Raw genomic sequence first — 19,868 nt, 5'->3', positions numbered from 1 at the left:
AGGATCTGCTGCTGCCACTGTCAGGGGCTGTTGCTGAGAGAGCAGTAGGAGACCAGGGCCAGTGGACAGTTGTGCTTGGAGGTACCGTCCCCACTTCCAGCCTCTTGTACTCAGGGTATCTTTGTGCTTAATGAAGCAGCAGGCTTGTCTGGGATTGAAGCCCATCACCAAGGGTCACACTCTGGCCTCATGCAGCAGATACAGCAGACTTTCTGAGTGTGGGACTTGATGCATAGCTCTCTGGCTGAGCTGGATGAAAAGCAGTGCTGGGTTACTCCAGCCCTGACACAGGAATGTCCATAATTCCGGTCTTGCCTTGCAGAGTGGGGTTGAGCTCCTGAACCAAACCCCTCAACCAACCCCTGCCTCCATTCTGCATTTTGGATTCTTGTAGACCTTGGACTTTGCCCATGATTTTAACCACAGATTGACCTCTAGGCAGCAAAACAAGCTGACCCCTTACTGACCATGCTGACTCGCCACTCATCCCACTGCCCTGTGAACCTGGTGGCCACAATGCTCTCCTGCAAAGTCTCAGCAAGGAACTGACATGTAAGGGATCTTTGCTATTGGCAGTCCTAAATATGTGTTGCTTGGGAAACTAGGAGAAGGCTGATGCCAACTAGTTTACCTGGGTACCGTCAAGAATTCCATCAGCACCATCAGTTTCTTTTAGTAGCAGGAGGTGGTCCATGTAGGCAGAAGGAGAAGATGGAGTGGAGTTCAGTCTAGAAAAGGTGATATCTATTAACTACTCCATTGCTCTTCTCAATGAATAAATATGCCAAAATTATTCCTGAGAGTTTTGTGCAATAAAATCTTCCAGAGGTGGCTACTTTGTGGTGTCCATATCAATCTATCCCAGTACTTAATTATGATTTCCATTGAAAAAGGTTTTTATGAAGCTTTCACTAAATTTCCCCACTAAAGACTAAGGCTGGTCTGTTATTTCTTGTCCCATCAGCAGCAGGCATATAAAACCGACTACTATTTTGTTTTAAAGCAGGCAGCCTTTTCCATAATTCAGGATTTCAGGATCTGACCTCTTAAACCTCACTTCCTTAGCTTAATCATCTCTAATTCTCTCCTCTCTGGTGTGCTCGTTAAATTTCTCCCCGTAGTTGTTTACTATCTCTGGTTGGTTTTGGCTGCTCCCCCTTTTTCTTTGATTCCCCAAGACTGGACAAAGAATCCCAGAGGAAGCCTCGCCACTGCTGAGCACAGTGAATATATTTACTGCAGGTTATCGTAGCATGTGGTAAATGATTCACAAAACCAAGAAAATACCTTTGTATATGTTAAATGCATTGCACTTCTGATATCCCAGGCCCTAAGTTCACTGGCTTTCCCTGCACTGTGTGACAGTAATTGACAGGACATTGACCAGCTGGATGTCTAATGCAAATTTCCTTGCTGCAGTTCCTCCCTTACTGTGAGATCCCTGAGGGCAATAAGATGGGACCCCAGAGAAATCCTTGGTTCCAATGGTAGCAGAAATCAATGGCTGGAAAAAGGAACATGATAGTTCCTCTTCCATTATATCCTTCTGTTGTTTTACTCACTCATAGATTCCACATCCACATTACATTATTTTTACTCTTCTCCATCCCTTCAGTATCTGTTAATTTCCCACTGCTGTGTTGGATGCTTTAATAAGGTCCAAATGGATTAGTTTTTCTCAGCTTGTATTTTCTAGAAAATGTTACCAAACAAAACATCAATATTTTTCACAAAGTAAGTCCATGCTGCATTTCATTTAACTTTTCATTTACTTCTAGGTATTTATTCTTTTCTTCATATTGCGATTTAAAACCATCTTATACGATTAGGTTCTAACGGGTTTCTAGTTGTGCACAGGGTTTTCCACCTCCCCACTTGCTCCTTAGTTTCCCACTCTCCAGGCACACAGCATCACTCCCAATTTGACACATGTGCTAACGGGCTTTGCCACCACATTTGGAACTGTACATCCTGAATTTCAGTGGAAATTACTCTTCAGTTTGTGCTTGTAAATATTTGGAGTATTTTATCTACCTTGGATACAGTATTGCAGTTCTGTAATTCTCTCCTTCTTATATATCCCTGTTGTTAAATTCAAAGAGGAGGGCTAATTACCTTTCTTACACTCACAGCTTAGCATGCCTCTTCCCTTGCTGTTTTATTTGTATGCCTGTAGCACCTTTTATTATTCTTGGTTTTTAAAGCCTAATTTGCATTGACTTTTGACTCTCATTTTCTCCTTACATTTTCTGACCTCTTGGACATATTTTCTTTCCTTGTTGGCTACCTTTTCTGTTATACCAAATACCTTCTCCGGGGAGTTATTAATCCAGTTGAGTATCAACCTTACTCCTATAAGTCTCTCCTTTCTTTTGCCACAGGACTCACAATCCAGACACTTCCTAAGGAATTTTTAAGCCTCATCCACACTCACGTCCCGAAGGTGTTCAGTCTAATTAATAAAGAATAACTCGATCATGATCAGAGGAGTTGTTCTCCCTCAATGCTCCAGGCACTTTCACCTCATTGGCAACGGTCCTCTGCAGACATACAGATCCTCTCATCGTAATGATCCTTCGCACACCTTTTTCTGCCTCACAATGTGAGCCTTGTTCCAGTCCAATGTAAAAGCATCAGAATTGCTGAGGCCTTTCCCTCCTCCATGTTCTACTTGCTTTTAAGTCAGACTGCACATGTCAAATGGTCTTCTATCTTCTTTTCTTCCCCTTCCCTAACTTCCAGCCCATTAACTCCCAACACATGCTTGGTAGAAATATTATTAGACTTTCCTCCTTCTTCTGAAGTATTGCACTCTGCTAAACTACACATCTCAGATCTGTAATGAAAGCATCTACTGCCTATTCATGGACAGAGGACTTGATATTTTGACTGACTACACAGTATGCTGCAATTAGGAACAGCACTGGTGTGTCCCTAAGGGGAAGCAGTGTGCCCACACTGGTGAATCATTTGTGCCCTTGCAGGCTGTGGGCTGTCACTGTGCAGACACACATCAGCTCCAAAATTAGAGTGACAGTAGTACATCCTTGAAGCTGCTATGATTCACAATGCTGGAGAAAGCGTACTGAGAGCAAGTGTGTGGTGGGTTGACCATGAGTGGATGGCAGGTGCTCACCAAAGCCACTCAATCACTCCCTGTGCTCAATCGAACAGGCAAGAGAAAAATGCAGTGAAAAGCTTGTGGGTCAAAATAAGGACAGAGAGAGATCATTCAGCAACTAACTTCACTGGTAAAGCACACTCAACTCGGGAAAAATTAATTTAATTTATTACATCAGACTAGCATAATGAGAAATAAAACCCAACCTTAAAGAAAAAATCCTTCTTCCTGGGCTTAACTTTGCTCCCAGTTTCTCTACCTCCTCTGCCTCAGCAGCACAGGGTGTTGGGGAATGGGGTTTGCGGTCAGTTCATCACATGCTGTTTCTGCTGCTCCTTCCGCCTCTGGGGGAGGACTCCTCACACTCTTCCCCTGGTCCAGCCTGGGGTCCCTCCCACCGGGGACAGTTCTCCACAAACTTCTCCAGCATGAGTCCTTTCCCGCAGGCTGCAGTTCTTCACAAAATGCCCCAGTGTGGGTCCCTTCCATGGGGTGCAGACCTTCAGGCCCAGACGGCTCCAGCATGGGTCCTCCACAAGGTCACAACTCCTGCCAGCAAAACTGCTCCAGCGTGGGCTCCTCGCTTCCATGGGGCCACAGGTTCTGCCAGGAGCCTGCTCCAGGTGGGGCTTCCAGTGGGGTCACAGCCTCCTTCAGGTGTCTCCACATGAGCTGGAGTGGGGTCTTCCATGGGCTGCAGGTGGAATCTCTGCTCCACTGTAATCCTTCATGGGCTGCAGGGTGATGGCCTGACTCACCATGGTCTCCACAGGCTGCAGGAGAATCTCTGCTCCAGCACCTGGATCACCTCCTTCCCTCCTTCTGCACTGACCTAGTGTCTTCAGAGTTGTCCCTCTCAGTCTCACTCCTCTTTCCCAGCTGCAATTGCTGCTGCACAGGGTTTTTTCCCCTGTAGATAAGTGATCATGGAGGTGCTACCACTGTCACTGATGGGATCAGCCTTGGCCAGCAGCAGGTGCATCTCAGAGCTGGCTGGCATTGGCTCTGTCAGACATCCAAAGAGATTAATGACTTCCAGAAAGATGTTCTTTGTGAGAGTGCAGGAACAGCTGGTTGGCTGGGCAGGGCTTCCCTTCTCTGCACCTTCTTCTCTCCCTCTGTTTGAAGGGGAACTGAGATAAATCAGGAGGTGAATTCTGCCAGCTACACAGGCCTAATGGGCAGGGGCTGTGCTGATCCTTTTTAGGTGATGTCCAGCTTGCCAGCCAGGGACAGTCATCCAGGGTATCCCAGGCAAGAGGTGAATCCCAGTCCTAAGGAGAGAGGAGAAATAGGATGTCCTGGCTAGAAACACAAAGTTTGATAAAGTACTCTGGATTTGGGTAGAAAGGGGAGAGTGTGGGTGTTGATGACAACCCTGTTGCGTGCTGAGATTACTGTTTTGGGGGTGTTATTATGTGTACAAGTTTGAGGTGAGTGGTGGTAGAACTCATGCTGCTAGGGTTTATTTTGCAGGTGGAAATTAGCAGTGCACTTAAGGAGTTGGAATTTAGGGGAGGACAAGAAATGAGTGGGACAAGGACTGGAGAGTGAGGAGCCCAAATTATGTGTGAGAAAGATGGAAAAAAATCCTTGTTCTTCAAAGTTTGAGACTTGTTTAGTTACCTGCACTGTTTGGTGACAGGAAAGCTACTTCAGGGGTGTATTATTATGCTGTGCTCCCAAAGCAATCTTTCCAGGGGTTCTGAGCCTAAGAGCTTCTTTCTAACAGTATCAGGCAGGCTAATAAAAGCTATTACCTATTTCTACAGACCTTGCCTCTCATCTCTCTTTAGGCCAACATTGCCAGAATATACCTTCTCATCCTCTTTTATTCCATCATAGTAAATCATGTAAATAAAGGAGTTCCCCTGTGCTTCATCCAGTAACAGCCTAACTGTATACTCTGCTGCTAACTCCTACGAAAGCAATCAATACTGCCTTGGGAATTTGCCGTTGTTATATTTCCAACAGCTTAATGTGAACTGCACAATCAAATGCCCCCAAATGCTTTCTGGAGGAATGCTTTGAGGCCTTGTCATTAAACAGCAGAGTAAGATAGCATATTTTCTGGCAGGTTCTATTTCTGTCAGGATGGCTGCTCCCTGTATGCAAGTATTGAGGTGACAAATACCTTGTAAAAGCCTGAAGCAGTTTAGATGGATTAAATACTCGAAGGAGTATTTAATATTTTATTACTGTAGGGTTTTATTACACTGAACGCGAGTTCATTCACAGTGTCCACGAGATAGGCTTTCTCAGACATGGAATATCATTAAGAGTTTGGCAGTTTTGTCAGGCTGTGAATTTCAGGCATGCTGAGGAAGATGACGGAAAATAAATATTAGTTCTTTCCAATTCAGCTGCCAGTCATGGGCTGCCTCCAAGCTAGAGGCAGAGGTCAGTGCCCAAGTACACTGCCTGTTAGGTGTCAGGGGGAAATCCCTCTCTAAGCTACATTGAGCAGATGTTCCTCTCACTCCAAAACATGCCACGCTTGAAGAGAGGGGGAAGGAGATGTGCATTCATCTTTTAGTGTTTGTGCAGGCAGCAACATTAAAGCTAGCACAAATAAAAAGGCCTCTGTTGGCTTCAGTCCATTTTCTTCTGAATTAAACCAGAATCCAAGTCATCTTTTGCTTCACCAATAGCCTCAAAATACAGTAGTCAATAAAAATACAACAGAAAGTAATGGAATGTTTAACTCAACTATGATTTCATTGACCTGCCTGTGTAAATAGTTGAGAACAAAGTGATCACCCGAGCATGTAATGAATGGACTAGTGGGAGACACAAGTAGGGAGGAAATGATGTCATTCACTCAAGTTTCCAAAACAATCAATCTGCAGACAATCCTGACCCTATTTGTTGTACACTCGAAGCAGATCTTACATGTAGAGGATGATCTAGGTCTGTGTGGCTTCACCCCGTACCCCTGACCCAGGGATGTGTAGTCCACCGGATGTGGAGTGACTACAAAGCCCAGGCAGTTGGTTGGACTCCCTGTGTCAGACTCTGCAGGTGGTTAGACAGCTTTGCAGCCTTACTGGGTAGCTCCAGCCTCTGGGAGGTTAAGAGATTTAATTGTAACTCTTAGTGAACACTTATCTAAAGTGCGGTTTTGATAAATGTCATGTTTGTCTGTTCCAAACATGTTTCCGAACCTTAAATTTAGCTCATTAACCTGTAACATAATCAACATATCTATTCTTGATGGCAACTCATAATGAACTTAGCACAGTGTAAATTTTGTCACATAAAGGCCTTTACATGACACATTTATACAAGTTTAAATTCTGTTTGTCCATAAATAGGTACAAATGTATGTATAAGGAATCTAGAATTTGATGTGTGCATAGAATACAAAAAGAGGAACAAAACCTGCTTTCTGGGAGGTAGTTAAGTGCTTATTTTTATGATGCCTATAATTAATTAAGCACTGGGGATCATTGACAAGTTCTGTTAATCATGTGGACTGGAGATGCTCTACTTCCTCCTTTTCAAGGGACATCAGCATTTTAAAAGCTAGGGAGGAAACAGAAGATACTGCCCCAGGAAAAGATTCAAATGAACATCCTGATTTGAAGGGAAGAGAAAATGTAAATCTGAAGAGAGATCCAGGGAAAGATAAGGTGTAAAGGCTATGTGCTTCCTTGGTTGACTGCTTTCTTCTTTGAAGGCAAATTTTGGGGTGGACGTGTGCAGAAGAACTGGTATCCTTGTCTTCAGGCAGGCGAGCATCCGTATAGCGTAACATATGTATGATACACAGAAGGAGGAGACGTCTAAAGTCTAGTCAGGTGGACATAGGGGTTTTCCTTTTGTTTCTTTTCACCTGACGTTAAAGCCATTGTATCTGCCATGTCCACCATATAAGCATATATTTAATTTCTAATTTAAGAGCTGCCTGCTGATCGGAGTGATTCTGCAGTACCTCCACCTCGACTAAGCATTTATTTCTGAGGATGAGGTGAGCCTTTAAATGGCAGCACAGTCCCCTAGGGTATACAAGTGTGTAAGAGCTCCCTCTGAGCCAATTCAAACACACGACTCCTGTGCAAAACATAATTCTTCCAATGATGAGGAAAGCCAGGGTTTCATCGGCATTTAAGAGGTTGGTAAGATTTTCCTCATGATTTTCCAAGATATTAGTAGTGTTTCTTAATTTTTTTTTCTTCGACCTGTCTCCTGTAGCTCACATTATTTTCTGAAATTTAGCTTCAAGTTTCAAATCAGCCATTTAATTGTTTTCCTTTCCTGCTTCCTTCCCCTCAGGTTTCAACAAGAACTGTCTTGCCACTGGCCGGTACGCGCAGCAGTGTAGCCTGGGTGTTCCTCTCTTATGCCTACACCCACACTGTATGTCACTCACCATATGTACTACTTCTGATTAAAGATCAAAAAACCACTCAATCATTTAGTACTCTGGATGCAATGCTACACAACCAGCATATGATGCATTTTAATAGTTTTCCTGTGAGCAGTTCATCTTCTATAGAAACCATGCCCTGACTGTTACAGAGCGCAATTTTATGCATGACCTCAATGGCTGACCCTCCCAGACTCATGTAAGGAAAAATTATTTCAGAGCAATCCTGCTAGATAAGGCAGTCAGATAAACAGGTTCAGGGTATTAGGCATGGTCTGTTCTCCAGCTGCGTGTATCTTCAAGAGCTGGCTGCCTGAAAATGTTGCACAGAGATTTTTTTCTGCTGAAAAAAAAAAGACATTTAAATGATAGTTTTGAGAGAGCTTTTCCACAATAAGTTAATTTCTGTTTTGAAGTTAAAATAACAAATATTGAGAATTCAGGCGTAAAAAGAAGAAAAAAATAAGTTCTGCAAGATGAATGGAGACTGTACCCAAATAGCACAGGTCTTGTGTGCAGTCTTCTTCTAAGGGAGCTGTCTCCTGCCAGAGAAAGGAGTTTCTTTTAGACAGGTAACCATCTATGACTTTTGATTTCATCGCTACCACCTCTTTCTTTGTGGCATTGAGCAAAGTGCCTTAACTTTTCTGCATCAAGGGATTCTATTTTTATGTCTGCAGAAGAGAGGTTCAGTATTCATCTCTCTACAAGAACAAATCTGATCATGTATTTAGCTTCTAAAGGTTACGTTTCACGTCTTAGCTGAAGACAATTTTTCTCTCCAGGTTCCTGATAGCACACCTCAAGGCAAAAAGGAATTGCCCAGGCCCCTTGGGAGTATTTTCCAGATGGACATGTAACATTATAATATGAAACTTGCATTATCTGGCACTACTTCTTTACAGTTAGTAGCTGTAGGAAGGAGAGGAGTTTGTGGGCTGTGAGTGTTTTAGATGGGCAATTAACTTTTCATAGTTTTTTTTAGCATTGGCTTTGAATATGTTGTGTAGGCACCCAAGGCTGTAACTAAATTAGAACCATCATAGGCAATGTCTGATATTTCCAAACACACAGAGCCCACAACTCTACAACTCACAAACAACTGAAGAATATATCTTTTCTTTGAAAGTACTTCTAGGGCACTTCATTGTCTTTGGTCGGCCTTTTTTTTTTAACTATCCCGTTGGTTCAAAGAGCTGGAGTAAGCAGAAACACATCAATTTCAACACCACCTGTGAGCTGTCATCATATACTATTATCTCAAGGTATGGAGAAGAAAGTAAAAAAACCCATAGTGCAGCAGTTATTCCTAACTTGCCTGAGGCAAATAAATCAGTCTTCAGCGTGCATTTTTGTCCAGGCTTGTAGCGATCTGTGCAGGCTGATACCCATGCTTGTGGGAGGGATCTCTGACTTCTTTCAAGGTGCACGGTAGACTGAAAGTAAAGCTCATCCTTCTCATATTAGACAGTTGCCCCCAACCCTTCCTAATGTTACCTGGAGAAGATTATAAGTATGGAACATAATGACAACAATATCCTTCCAATGTGGAGAGAGTCTCATAGAGGATTATTTCCTAAGAGTGACCTTACTTGTGGATTCAAAAGCAGAAGCTGTGAAACTCTGCCAGCTCTTTTCTTTGTCATCCTTGTGAATTATGCAGCTAGTAGAGTAAAGCTTTGATGTTGATTGGAATACTTGACTTTCCTGTACTTGTCTAATATCATGATTATACTTTTGTATTTGATCAAAATGAGGAATCTACATTAAAGAGCTACACCAAGTGCCTCCAAGCTTGATTTAAAAAAAAAAATCTGATGTTTTCCTGTCCCACTCAGTAAGTCCCACTCAGAGTTTAGTTTTTGTGATAAGAACAACTATAGTGACATATTTTACATAATACTTTAGCAGATGGAAGTTCAGATTTTCTATACTAAATTTCAACACAGTTGCAGTCTTGCAGTCAAGAAATTATTAGCCCTGCAATTAGGTACCTTTAATCGAATGCCCGACACTTACTTAATTATAGCATCACTACAGACACACTATGAGAAGCAGTAAAATCAACTATGACACACCCCTCCTAGTTTCCCATTGGCTGGAAACTTGTTATGCTTGATGGGTAGGCGCTGTAGTCAGAGAGGATTTCAAGGCAAATAAATAGCAGGTCCTTCTAGCCAGCCAGAAATGGATTTCTGCCTGTCTGAACCTCAGACTGGAACGAGCTGCTTTTAAAAAAAGGCCAACAACTTGCTGTATGAAGAAACTACTGGAGAATATATTCCCTCTTGTACTTTGTGTTTCTTCTATGAAAAAGTGGATTTGGAAGACTTTCTAGGCCACCTTGCTTGAGGTGTCTTTTCCAGAAGAAGCATGGCTTGCTGTGTGTTACAAATCACTGCTCTGATATTCGGAGGTGTCGGCATGGTCGGGACTTTGGCAGCCACATTTATGCCGCAGTGGAGGGTTTCTGCACACATTGACAGCAACATCGTGGTGTTTGAGACCATCTGGGAAGGACTGTGGATGGACTGCGTCAGTCATCTGGGTATCAGGCTGCAGTGCAAATTCTATGACTCTGTCCTGGCTCTCCCCTCACCACTGGAGGCATTCAGAGCCCTCATGTGCATTGCAGTGATCCTGTCAATCATTTCCTTTTTGTTGGCTATTGTTGGTATGAAGTACACTCACAGGACCAAGGAGGATCCCCAGGGCATCAGTATCTTCATTCTGGCAGCTGGTGTTGCCTTCCTCCTGACGGGCACCCTCGTTCTGATCCCTGTCTCCTGGACTGGAGGTAGCATCATTCATGACTTCTATGATCCCAAAGTCCCTATACCACTGAAACGAGAACTGGGAGCTGCTCTCTATGTGGGCTGGGTGAGCAGTGCACTTCTCATCGCGGCGGGAGCAATGTACTGTAGCTTCTGGTGCTGGGCTGATGCCTCCTCAAAATCCAGGCTTTCCCGTCACAGGTTGCGCAAACCTGACTTTGCAGGAGGGCCGTCCCTAAGCGTGCATGCTTATGTGTAGTTGCTACACAAGATCTTTCTGCTTAACATGTTGATATGTACTGACTGGCTTCAGTGTCTAATTAAATTCTGAGTCTGTAACGGAGGAACAATTTTGATCATTTGCTGTATACTATTGACATCTCTCTCTTCTCTGTAACGTGCTTACAGAAAATGTTGTTACATGGGCATTATGTTAGAGCACAGTCAGAAGGAAAAATGTATCCTTTTTTTTTGGAATGAAGAATGGCATGGGAACAGCAGCAGCCAGGAGTCTCTCAGAGAAGACGAACAGCACATGAACAGCATGTGGCTGGGCTGGAAGGAAGGCAGCTGCTGTGCAACAGCACCATTGCTCTCCCCTAAGCCCATGATGTGCAAAGGGAGCAGTGCTTGTTACTTTAAGGTAAAGTCTTCATAAGGACCGCTCTAGAACAGTGGTGGGAAGGATGGAGTAGGCAGTGTGGCTGAAGCAGCTGCTGAATGCATGGAGAAGCCTTCCAATGTTGGTATACGAATGTTCATGCCCTCCCATCAGAGGCCTCTGTGATTGACTATGGATTTGATAGACGCTTGTGGAACCAATGTATCCTTCATATCTCTTCTGCAGGGCACGAAATCTAGCTCATGAAATAATACAATTTTTAATCACTTCACCAGCCTTTGCCATGAATACATTAGCTTTCTGTCACTTGCTACCTCTTGTCTTTTCCAGATTCTATAGGTAGCACCTCATTCAGGACAGGCCATTTGTCTTTATGCATTTTCAAGCACTGTGCTAATGTCAAGTACAATTAAATAAGCCAGGTGATGTGAATGTGCAATCCCTGATTGCCTGCTGGAGGATCAAGAGACCCTGCCTACACCTTCCATCATGCCCGCAAAAGCTGTGCCCTAATCCTGTTCTGACTGCTCTGCGTTTGCAAGGCTTACCTCAAATATTCGACTGAGTAGCCTGGTGCCAGACCGTCCATTGTGCAGAACTGAACTGTATTTGCAGTTGGGCATTTCTTCCTCTACACCTGAAAACTTGGAACCTGCTTTTGACAGTGTGTCACACAACTGAGAAGGTACCAAAGAAGATCCAGTCCAAAACAATTTTTCTGGTTCTTTGTGTGAGGGACAGTACAGTTTCATTGATAATTCCATGACACAGGTCCTCAGCTTGATCCTTTACTGTGTCTGTGACTGGTATCTGAAAAAAAGGGTGCAATGACTTTTTGAGCTGCGCAGAGCACTGCCTCTATATATTCATCTGTTTGAAGCAGAACATGGAAAGCTGTATTTAATTAAACAAGCCTTTTATTAACTTGCCTTCAGATGAACCTAAATGAAACGGTGCCATTGAGCAGAGATATTCATTACATATATCAGCTAATGTGCATTTACTTTTAAGGCAACCAGCTCAGATCTTTCAGTGGGAATCTTCTAGTCACCAGAAAACAGGTTTAATGTTTGATCACCACTTAAGCAGTCAAATCAGCACTTATTAATCCAGATGAGCTTTTAAGAGAACATTTGTAAGCAGGTTTTCTGGTACTAAACCATATTTTTTTATGTTGTCTTATAGCTCCTGATGCCTGTCACAGCAGCTGTCAGTGAGTCAGACAGCTCATTTCAGTGGAGTCACTCTGTTGGCTTTGGCAATAATTTACACTACACTGAGGACCTATTATTTTATTGTGTTTATATCCTATAATGCATATTTTGTTTAATAAGTGACTATTTGGTGAGTAAACCAGAATTGGACTTTTTGGATTTACTTAGATATCACATTTGTGAATAACAAAGCAGAGGATGAAGACATATGCAATGCAAATTTGATGCATATTTATATGTAGGTAATGGATTTAAATGATGACATATGCAACGTAATGCAACTTTATGCAGATACAAGTGATTAAGAAGAGATTAGTGCAGTTTTTTGTAACATTAATTAAAGGATCCCAAAAGCTTTCACTATCTGTGATAAAACTGCTTTATTTGAGCATTTAGCATTAATTTGAAAGAAAACCTGACCTTTTTGCACCTAACACTAACACTTGATGGCTGATATTCCTCCATCTTTCTCTTTGATCAATTGATCAAAAGATGAGCTCAAACAAAGACTCTAAGCTCAGACAACCTTGTGCCTGCCTATGAGTTTGGAATCTGACCTTGATTCCAAGCGTACAGCTAGGCTGGGCTGCTGTTTGGATGTCTGAGTTTTTATTGGCACAACTGGCAATTTCTGGTGACGCGATTTAGTGCTTTAGACTAGCCCAAATATGTTTAAGAGGCTGTCACACTAAAATTTCTGAATTTGATGCAGGAACAAAGTTCTCATAAGAAGCTAATCTGCAAGAAATATAATAATGTGGTTAACCTTCTCCCTTTGAACAGAACAGAAATTGCTTTATGGCAGATTCTGGTGGGGAAAACCCCACAGAGATGGTTACTAGATGTTTTACCTCTGAACGTGAGGAATACATTTGGCTAAGTAAACTGTATGGGTGCATTTGCATCTGCTAAGGGAGACAGACTTCTTTCTTCTTCCTTTTCCTCTGCTCAAAACCTCTCATGCACGGAACTGATTAGTTGGAAGGTGCAGTTCAGAGGTATGAGTAAGAAAAGGAAGTTTTAAGTCCTTTAATGAAAAATTGCAGTTGAACTTTGAAGATAAACCGTTGCTGTTCCTGAAAGAGCTTGGCTTGGGGGGAGTGATGGAGATGCTTGCACAGGTCTCTAGTACCCAAAGTTGGCCCTTCTACCCTTTGTCTGCTGCTCCAGGAGACCTCCTGCCCCTTCTGGGTTATATCCAGCCAGACTCGGTCTCAGGTAACCCCAAGTGTCTATGGCAGCTCTGGGAGCTTATTTAGATCGCCAAACATGTCCTTCCCCAGTGAGGCAGGTGAGGAGAGGATCCTCAGGAGCATGTATAATACAGCAAAGACATTTAGGGAAAGGGCCACCTCTTCACTCCAGGGTGCAGGAGGGTCTTGGAAACAAAGCAGTGGCTACACACTATGTCATTGAGGACCAAGAGGGAACAGGATGTTAGTAATCGCTCTGGACTGGACTTTTCTTTCTGAAGAAAAGGCCAGGCATATGGGTGTCATATGGTGTGGATGGGCCAGGGGTTACTAAAGTGTCGTGTCAGGTTTTCGTGTGGTGGAGCTCTGCTTTCTTTGAGGAGTGGAGGTGGTCAACGTGCTTTAGTGATGCCATTTGTGCATTCCTCTCAGCACAATTGACAGAAACTTCATGCCTGCTGTATTTGTTAATAACAGCTGATTAAATATTGCGGTTAAATATCTAGTCTCATATCCTGATGCTATAATATACTCTAATATTTTGTGATTGCAGGACAAAATTACTTTGGAAATAAATGTGAGTAGCTGAGATTTTGCTATGTATTTGAATCAAAAGTATGAAGCCTTCAGTTTTCTTTTTCACCACTGTATCACTGTTTCTTTTTTATATTAAAGTGAATGAATGTATTTCCCCATTGCCAGGGGAAGACAGCTTCAGTATTTTTATAATGTCCTTTTCTGATTCAGTCTTGTTTTTATACATTATGCTTTGGATTTTGCTTGATAATAAACAAAGCGAGCCTGATTTCTTGGGAAATAAAATACACAAAACTGATTTAGTGCTGACTTCCAAGACTTGCTTATAAGAAGTTTCCTAAAGCAATTCTATATTTCCAAAGCTGGTCCTGAAATGTATATTCATCCCTGAGATGAAACGAATAGATGCTGGAGCAAATAATCCACCACTAAGATCCAGCCAATGGAATATATTTATGGCAAAACTGACAGCTTAGCAAAACATTTCATTATAACAGAAAGGTTTTGAGACAAATAAATGCACACAGTCATCGGTCCTGATATGCAGAGACAAAGCTCCGTGTGAGGGATGTTATGATTAAATGAGTTTATGTTAAAAAAATGTTACAACTCTCCTGAAAATCAGTGTGAGGACTCATGAAGTCAGAAATGGGAGACTGATTGTGTCCTTCTGATGGACTGTAACCATCCTTTTGAAAAAGGCACAAGAGGCCTTTTCAGGGGAGCCCTACGTCATCTTTGAAAACTGGGACAGAGCTGACCCACCAAATAAACAATTTCTTTCCTTTGTATCTGGTACGGAAATGCGCTCTGACTTACACACTTTGCTCTCCTGGTTTGAGTATCAGAGTCTGAATAAGACTAATTTGACATTTTATGACTACTTTAAGAAACAGAGAGCAAAAGAAAACAAGAAATACCCTGATAAGGGTAGGACATTTTCAGCTGAAAAGGTCTGTGTTGGTGCTTCTTTGCGTTAAGCTGCCACTTGCAGAAAATGTTCCAGTTGTCATGAGGACAAACAAAAAATATTCCAAAGCATGAAGATTGCAGTTTTAGAGACATGAAGGGACAGAACTGTCTCTGGAGAGTGCTGTGACAGCAGCATTAACAAGCCATGCACACCCGCAGAATCAGCATCAGAGAGTTTGTTCAATTCCGGGGATCAGACTGGACTGAAGCTGGTACGCACTCAGTGTCAGTATAACCAATTACATAATTTTCAAAACAATTAAAGGAAAAAAGAGAGAATAGGATATTGCACTCAGCTGCCTGTGCCAGAAGAAAAGCAGAACACAAAAGGTTACCTGAGATTTGTCCCTGCACTTCCAGCCCTTTAAAAACGAAAGAACGAGCTAATTTTACTGCTAAGTTTTTATTCTTTTATCTAGTAATTTGCCTGTCCCTCCATAAAGGCTTCTTGAATTTTTATCACCTGAATGGTTTGGAATTTTCAGACAGTACAGAAAAAAGTAAACTTCACTGTGCTTTGACTTTCTGTTACCAGCCAGTCCGAGTAGTGAGCCCAAAGGTGCGTGTGAGCTGATGCAGAGGTTCTGCATCAGTGACAGTGCTCTTCAAAGTGCCTCATTCATGCTGGCCCTGCGACCGAGAACAAATCTTGCTGGTAAAATGAGTTTTAAGAAGAAGTGTCATTTTAATCACAGATTTGGTATCTGTGTGTTATCCAGGAGTGCTTGCTGCTCAAGTTGTAATGATTGCTGCAGTGACAAGGGAAGCAAAGCCAGAGAATATGGAAGCAGCTCTTTGCTCCTAGGAGGGAACTGACAGAATTGCCTCAAGATGTTTGAACTAGCTATTGTTCATCCTAGTGCACGTACACTTCCTTTACCCCAATATGTTCCAAGCAAACACTACCTGTGTATCAATCACTGGAGATGAATTTATTATGCAGTTCCCTTCAGCATTCCCCCTCCCCCCCCCCTTTTTTAATTTAAACATTGCTCTTCATTTAAACAACAACCAAAAAGAGTGCTCACAGCGATTTAACTGATAAATCCAGCACCTTTGTGCAAAAAAGACGCTTCAAAAATAGAAACCACAAACCCATGAAGTACTGTTCCCTGCGTCAGCATCAGTCAAACTGAATAATACATTAAGCTTGCTAAATCTCTGTTGCCCACTTCTGCTATGGACCTTAATCTGTGGTCTTTGTCTCAGTTACCGTGAAGTAGTCCCTGATTGCCAAATGACAAAGATGATGAGTACATTAGTGTTTCAGCTTCTGTCTGATGGATGAGTGACTGACAGAATGATAAGCAATGTTTATTCATTCAGAGTTTCCACTGTAAGGCCAGATGGTACTGGGAGATAGAATATAATCTCTAGACCCCAACAAACATTGCCTCACATACTGTCACATTCATTCTGAATTTAGCAGAAATTGGCAACATAAACTCCACATGTTGAAGAAAAATACATTGTTAACCAAGTACATTGAGTAAAGACAAAATTTCACAGGTTAGTCTGAGTCCTGGTCTCTCACTGACACATCCAAAACACAGACCACAAGCTGTCTGGACACCAACCTGGTGGCTGCTGCAGCCATGCTAGGGGAAATGTCTGAAAGGCCAATGCTGCTCCTAGAGCTCTCATCTGCAGCCCCAGGACAGGCGAACACATAAAACTTCACACCCTCTTGCAAGGCTCTAAAAAGAAGAGCATGCTTCTTCCCTCACTGAATGTGCCTATGTTCTGGGTTGAGCTTACCTGGCTGCGGGACACCCACCCAGCACCTCCTCCCCTCTCCCCCTCTCTGTGAAGGGCTATTCTCACCCTTTTCCCCTCAGCCCTGGCTGCTGGGAAGTGCTTTGCCCTTTCTTTTCCCAAGGTGCCACCATGGTGGCTGTGGGATTCAGCCCTGCCCTGTGCTGGGTGGGTTGGAGCTGGCTGGAACCAGCTGTGTCCGGTACAGGGCAGCCCTGGCTGCTCTTCACAGAGACTCCTGCAGCCCCTGCTAGACCCAGTACAGCCCCACTGAAAGTTTCCTCCAGGGGTGCAGGTGATGGGTGACTGTGGGACCATCAAGGTTGTGTGGTACTCTCTCTTGCCACCAAAACTCATCCCACGGTCCTCAGTGAGGCAAAGGTGGTCCAGGCTGGTAATGGTGACTGGGGTAGGCCACAGGCCAGCCATCACCAAGGCACCACTGCGGGCCCTGGACCTGGCTGGGGTGGCAGCCCCTAAGATGAGGGCAGAATTAGAGGAGGACAAGGTGGCAGCTAGGCTGCATCATGCCAGAGATGGCCTTGGGCACTGGCAACCAGACCCTTGGGGCAATGAAAGGAGCTGTGGACCCTCTTGGTGCATTGTTCTGAAGTTTCTCATGTGCCACAGCCTAAGCCAGGTACCTCACATTGGGCCTGAAGATCTCATGGAGACCTACTGCCCTCTGGCTCAGCCATAGCTGACCAGGGTGGGAGCAGTGAGTCTGAACATGATGGGTGCTGCTCTGCACAGTGCTGTGTGGAAAGCTTCCATGAGGTGACCAGCTTACATCATGGATGTGCACAACCGCCTATTGAACTCTGTCCTCTCTGTCTGGAGCAGGAGGACTGCCTGGGTTTCCAGATGTCTGTGCTGCTACTTTGGGATGTGCCTTTTCTCCACCAGTCTTTACACCCACTGCCCCGGTCTACCTTTGTGCACGTCTCTTCAATCAGGAAAACACAGTGATTATCAGAGTGATTATCAAGAAATGGAGCTTGTGAAGTAAGAGATCTGACTTGCCGAGGGATGTGTACAAGACGGTGAAGTGTTGGTTAACACAGGCAAGAAAAACACTGACCTGTCTCTCAGCAGAGCAGCAGTGACTTCCTCTCCCTGGGCTCACTGCACCCATTGCCTGGTTGTATGCCACCCAGAAAACTGTTTGACACCCCATAATTTGGAAACACTCCACTGCCAAGAGCTAATTACATGCTAATCTTTCTTTGAGTGGTGCCCGTGACAAATTATCCTTCAAGAGAGGCTTGAGCATTCCTCTGCAATGCACTGTCCGTAAACCCGTGGCTCACCTAGCCTGGTGGCACCAGCACATCATTTCAGGCCAACACCATTTCACATGGAGAGCCAAAACACCCTTAAAACCTTTCAGGGTGAAATAAAGGTGTAAGGACCCAAGAATCCAGAGATAAATGTTCAAGCTGCTTTAGTACACTTGTGAGTTAGGAGAGAGGGTAAAGTTCAAAGTTAAATTGAAGCCAATGGAAAGGTTCTTGTTTAGACCAATAGATATTTAAGCATCAGATGCATCAGCATAATTTATGGTTATTCATGTTCAGCTGTCAGTGGTCCTGGAGATGCTTGTTCAGTTGCTCAGAGTTTCATATAGAGGTGGATAACACCCTGAAGCTCCCTGCTGAAATTCTGTGTTTGGGGTTCTTTCTCCTTTCACATTTGTGGAACACCCCCAGCCCCCAACTCATCATGTATGCACATGCACAAAGACACAGTGGTAGAGGCATGAGAGACATGACAGCCATATAGACTGGAATTATTTTTCATAATTTAAAAATTGCTTCTAGATTACATAATCTGTTATAACATTAGTAGACTAAAAGTTGCTAAACACGGAGATTTTCCAAAGATTAGAAGGGCATAATTAAGTACAGTTTACTCACTGTGTATTTACTTCCCTAATTAGCAGCTGAAAATCCACCCCTCCCTTTAAGATACATTTGGGGATTTTGTTTTTTTAAATTATGTTGTCCAGTCAGCAGGGGAGTTTACAAATCCAGGTTTCATCCAGGTTGGCTTCCTATTCCCATCACGGCAGCTGGGCGCAGGCAGTGCAAGCTGACACATATCTTCTCCAGTGGGTAGGAGATGTGGATGTGGGGCTGGGCACAGTCCCCTCCCCCCAGAGATCTGCTGCCCAGGTCACTTGCCTCTCCCTCCAGAGAGACTGTGTAAACATTTTCCCTGAAATATTTAGTAACTAATTTATCTTTGAGTCTTTGACCCTTGTGTCAATTAGGATTGAAATTGTCTGACAGGTACTACAGTGACTGGGGAAGCTGGACAGACAGACAGAATAACTGCAGAAGAGTCATTTAATGAGGAAAGCTGAAAATGTATTTTTAATGAGGTTTGGTGCAACCATATTTTCCTCCGTTATTTTTGTGGTAGAATATGTAGAAATCTTACCAACAACATGATGCACAACTCTCACATCTAGGGTTTTTTTTATCTCTCATCATATTTTAGATAATACGTCAGTGTTATTTATTATTCAACTTCCATTTCACCTTGTATGAGTGTGAGTGTATGCAGTTGGCTGTAGAAAAAGTTATCAGTTGGCATCAGCAGAATAAAATAGTGCTATCTACATGTTGGAATAATGTCATGTGTTTGACTACGCAGCTTGGTTTACCTGCAGAGCATTGCTGCTCCAGGAAATCCATGCAATAGCACTTTAAAAATTATTACTGATATTCTATATTAAGAGGAGGAAACACAGAAATTGAAATGGCTAGGGTTTTGTTTTATCAGGAATGATCTCTTCAGGTGAAGAAAAAAAATCATGCCTTGATGAAAGCCATAAAGCCAATGATTTATGAAAGACTTGGTGACTTAATCATACCATCAAAGAAGAAAGAAAATAGAATGACCAAATCATTAGCTGGATGAATACAGCTGGGCTAAATACAGTTTGATAAAGTGATTCTAGAACAGCTGAAATGGTGGGTTTGTACTGCTCTAGGGTGCTTATTTTTTCCCCCATTCTGTACAAAAAATGATAAATTGATCTTTTATTAAAGAAGAAAGTAAGATGATCCGGGGAAAGGGCAGAAAATCCAATCTCTTTTAAATATTCATAACATTCTACACAATAGTCAAACTATGAAGAGCTCTTACCCTTTGTAACAGATAACTATTCAATTTTACTAGGACATAGTTGTTTTATTTTTCAAGCTAATTACAAAAACAGGGACTGTGTGTGTATTTGAATGAACTCAAATTGCTATTTATTTTTTAGAAGCCTGTTTAGCAGTAGCAATAATGCAATTGCTAGC

At 42.9% G+C, this 19,868-nt stretch overlaps 1 protein-coding gene across 1 annotated transcript; it reads left to right on the top strand.

The window, feature by feature from the left end:
• Window positions 1-9,863: 9,863 nt before the first annotated feature.
• On the top strand, window positions 9,864-10,523 carry LOC311191635 (claudin-8-like; the record flags this gene model as incomplete). Its single annotated transcript, XM_084263870.1, has 1 exon — window positions 9,864-10,523. One exon carries the CDS (start codon window positions 9,864-9,866, stop codon window positions 10,521-10,523), a length of 660 nt encoding a protein of 219 aa, XP_084119996.1.
• Window positions 10,524-19,868: the final 9,345 nt, after the last annotated feature.

The sequence above is a fragment of the Gallinula chloropus genome (assembly GCF_964237585.1).
Source record: "Gallinula chloropus genome assembly, chromosome: 1".
Lineage (NCBI taxonomy): Eukaryota > Metazoa > Chordata > Aves > Gruiformes > Rallidae > Gallinula > Gallinula chloropus.
The sequence above is the reverse complement of the archived record's forward strand: the minus strand, read 5'-3'. Positions and strand labels throughout refer to the sequence as shown.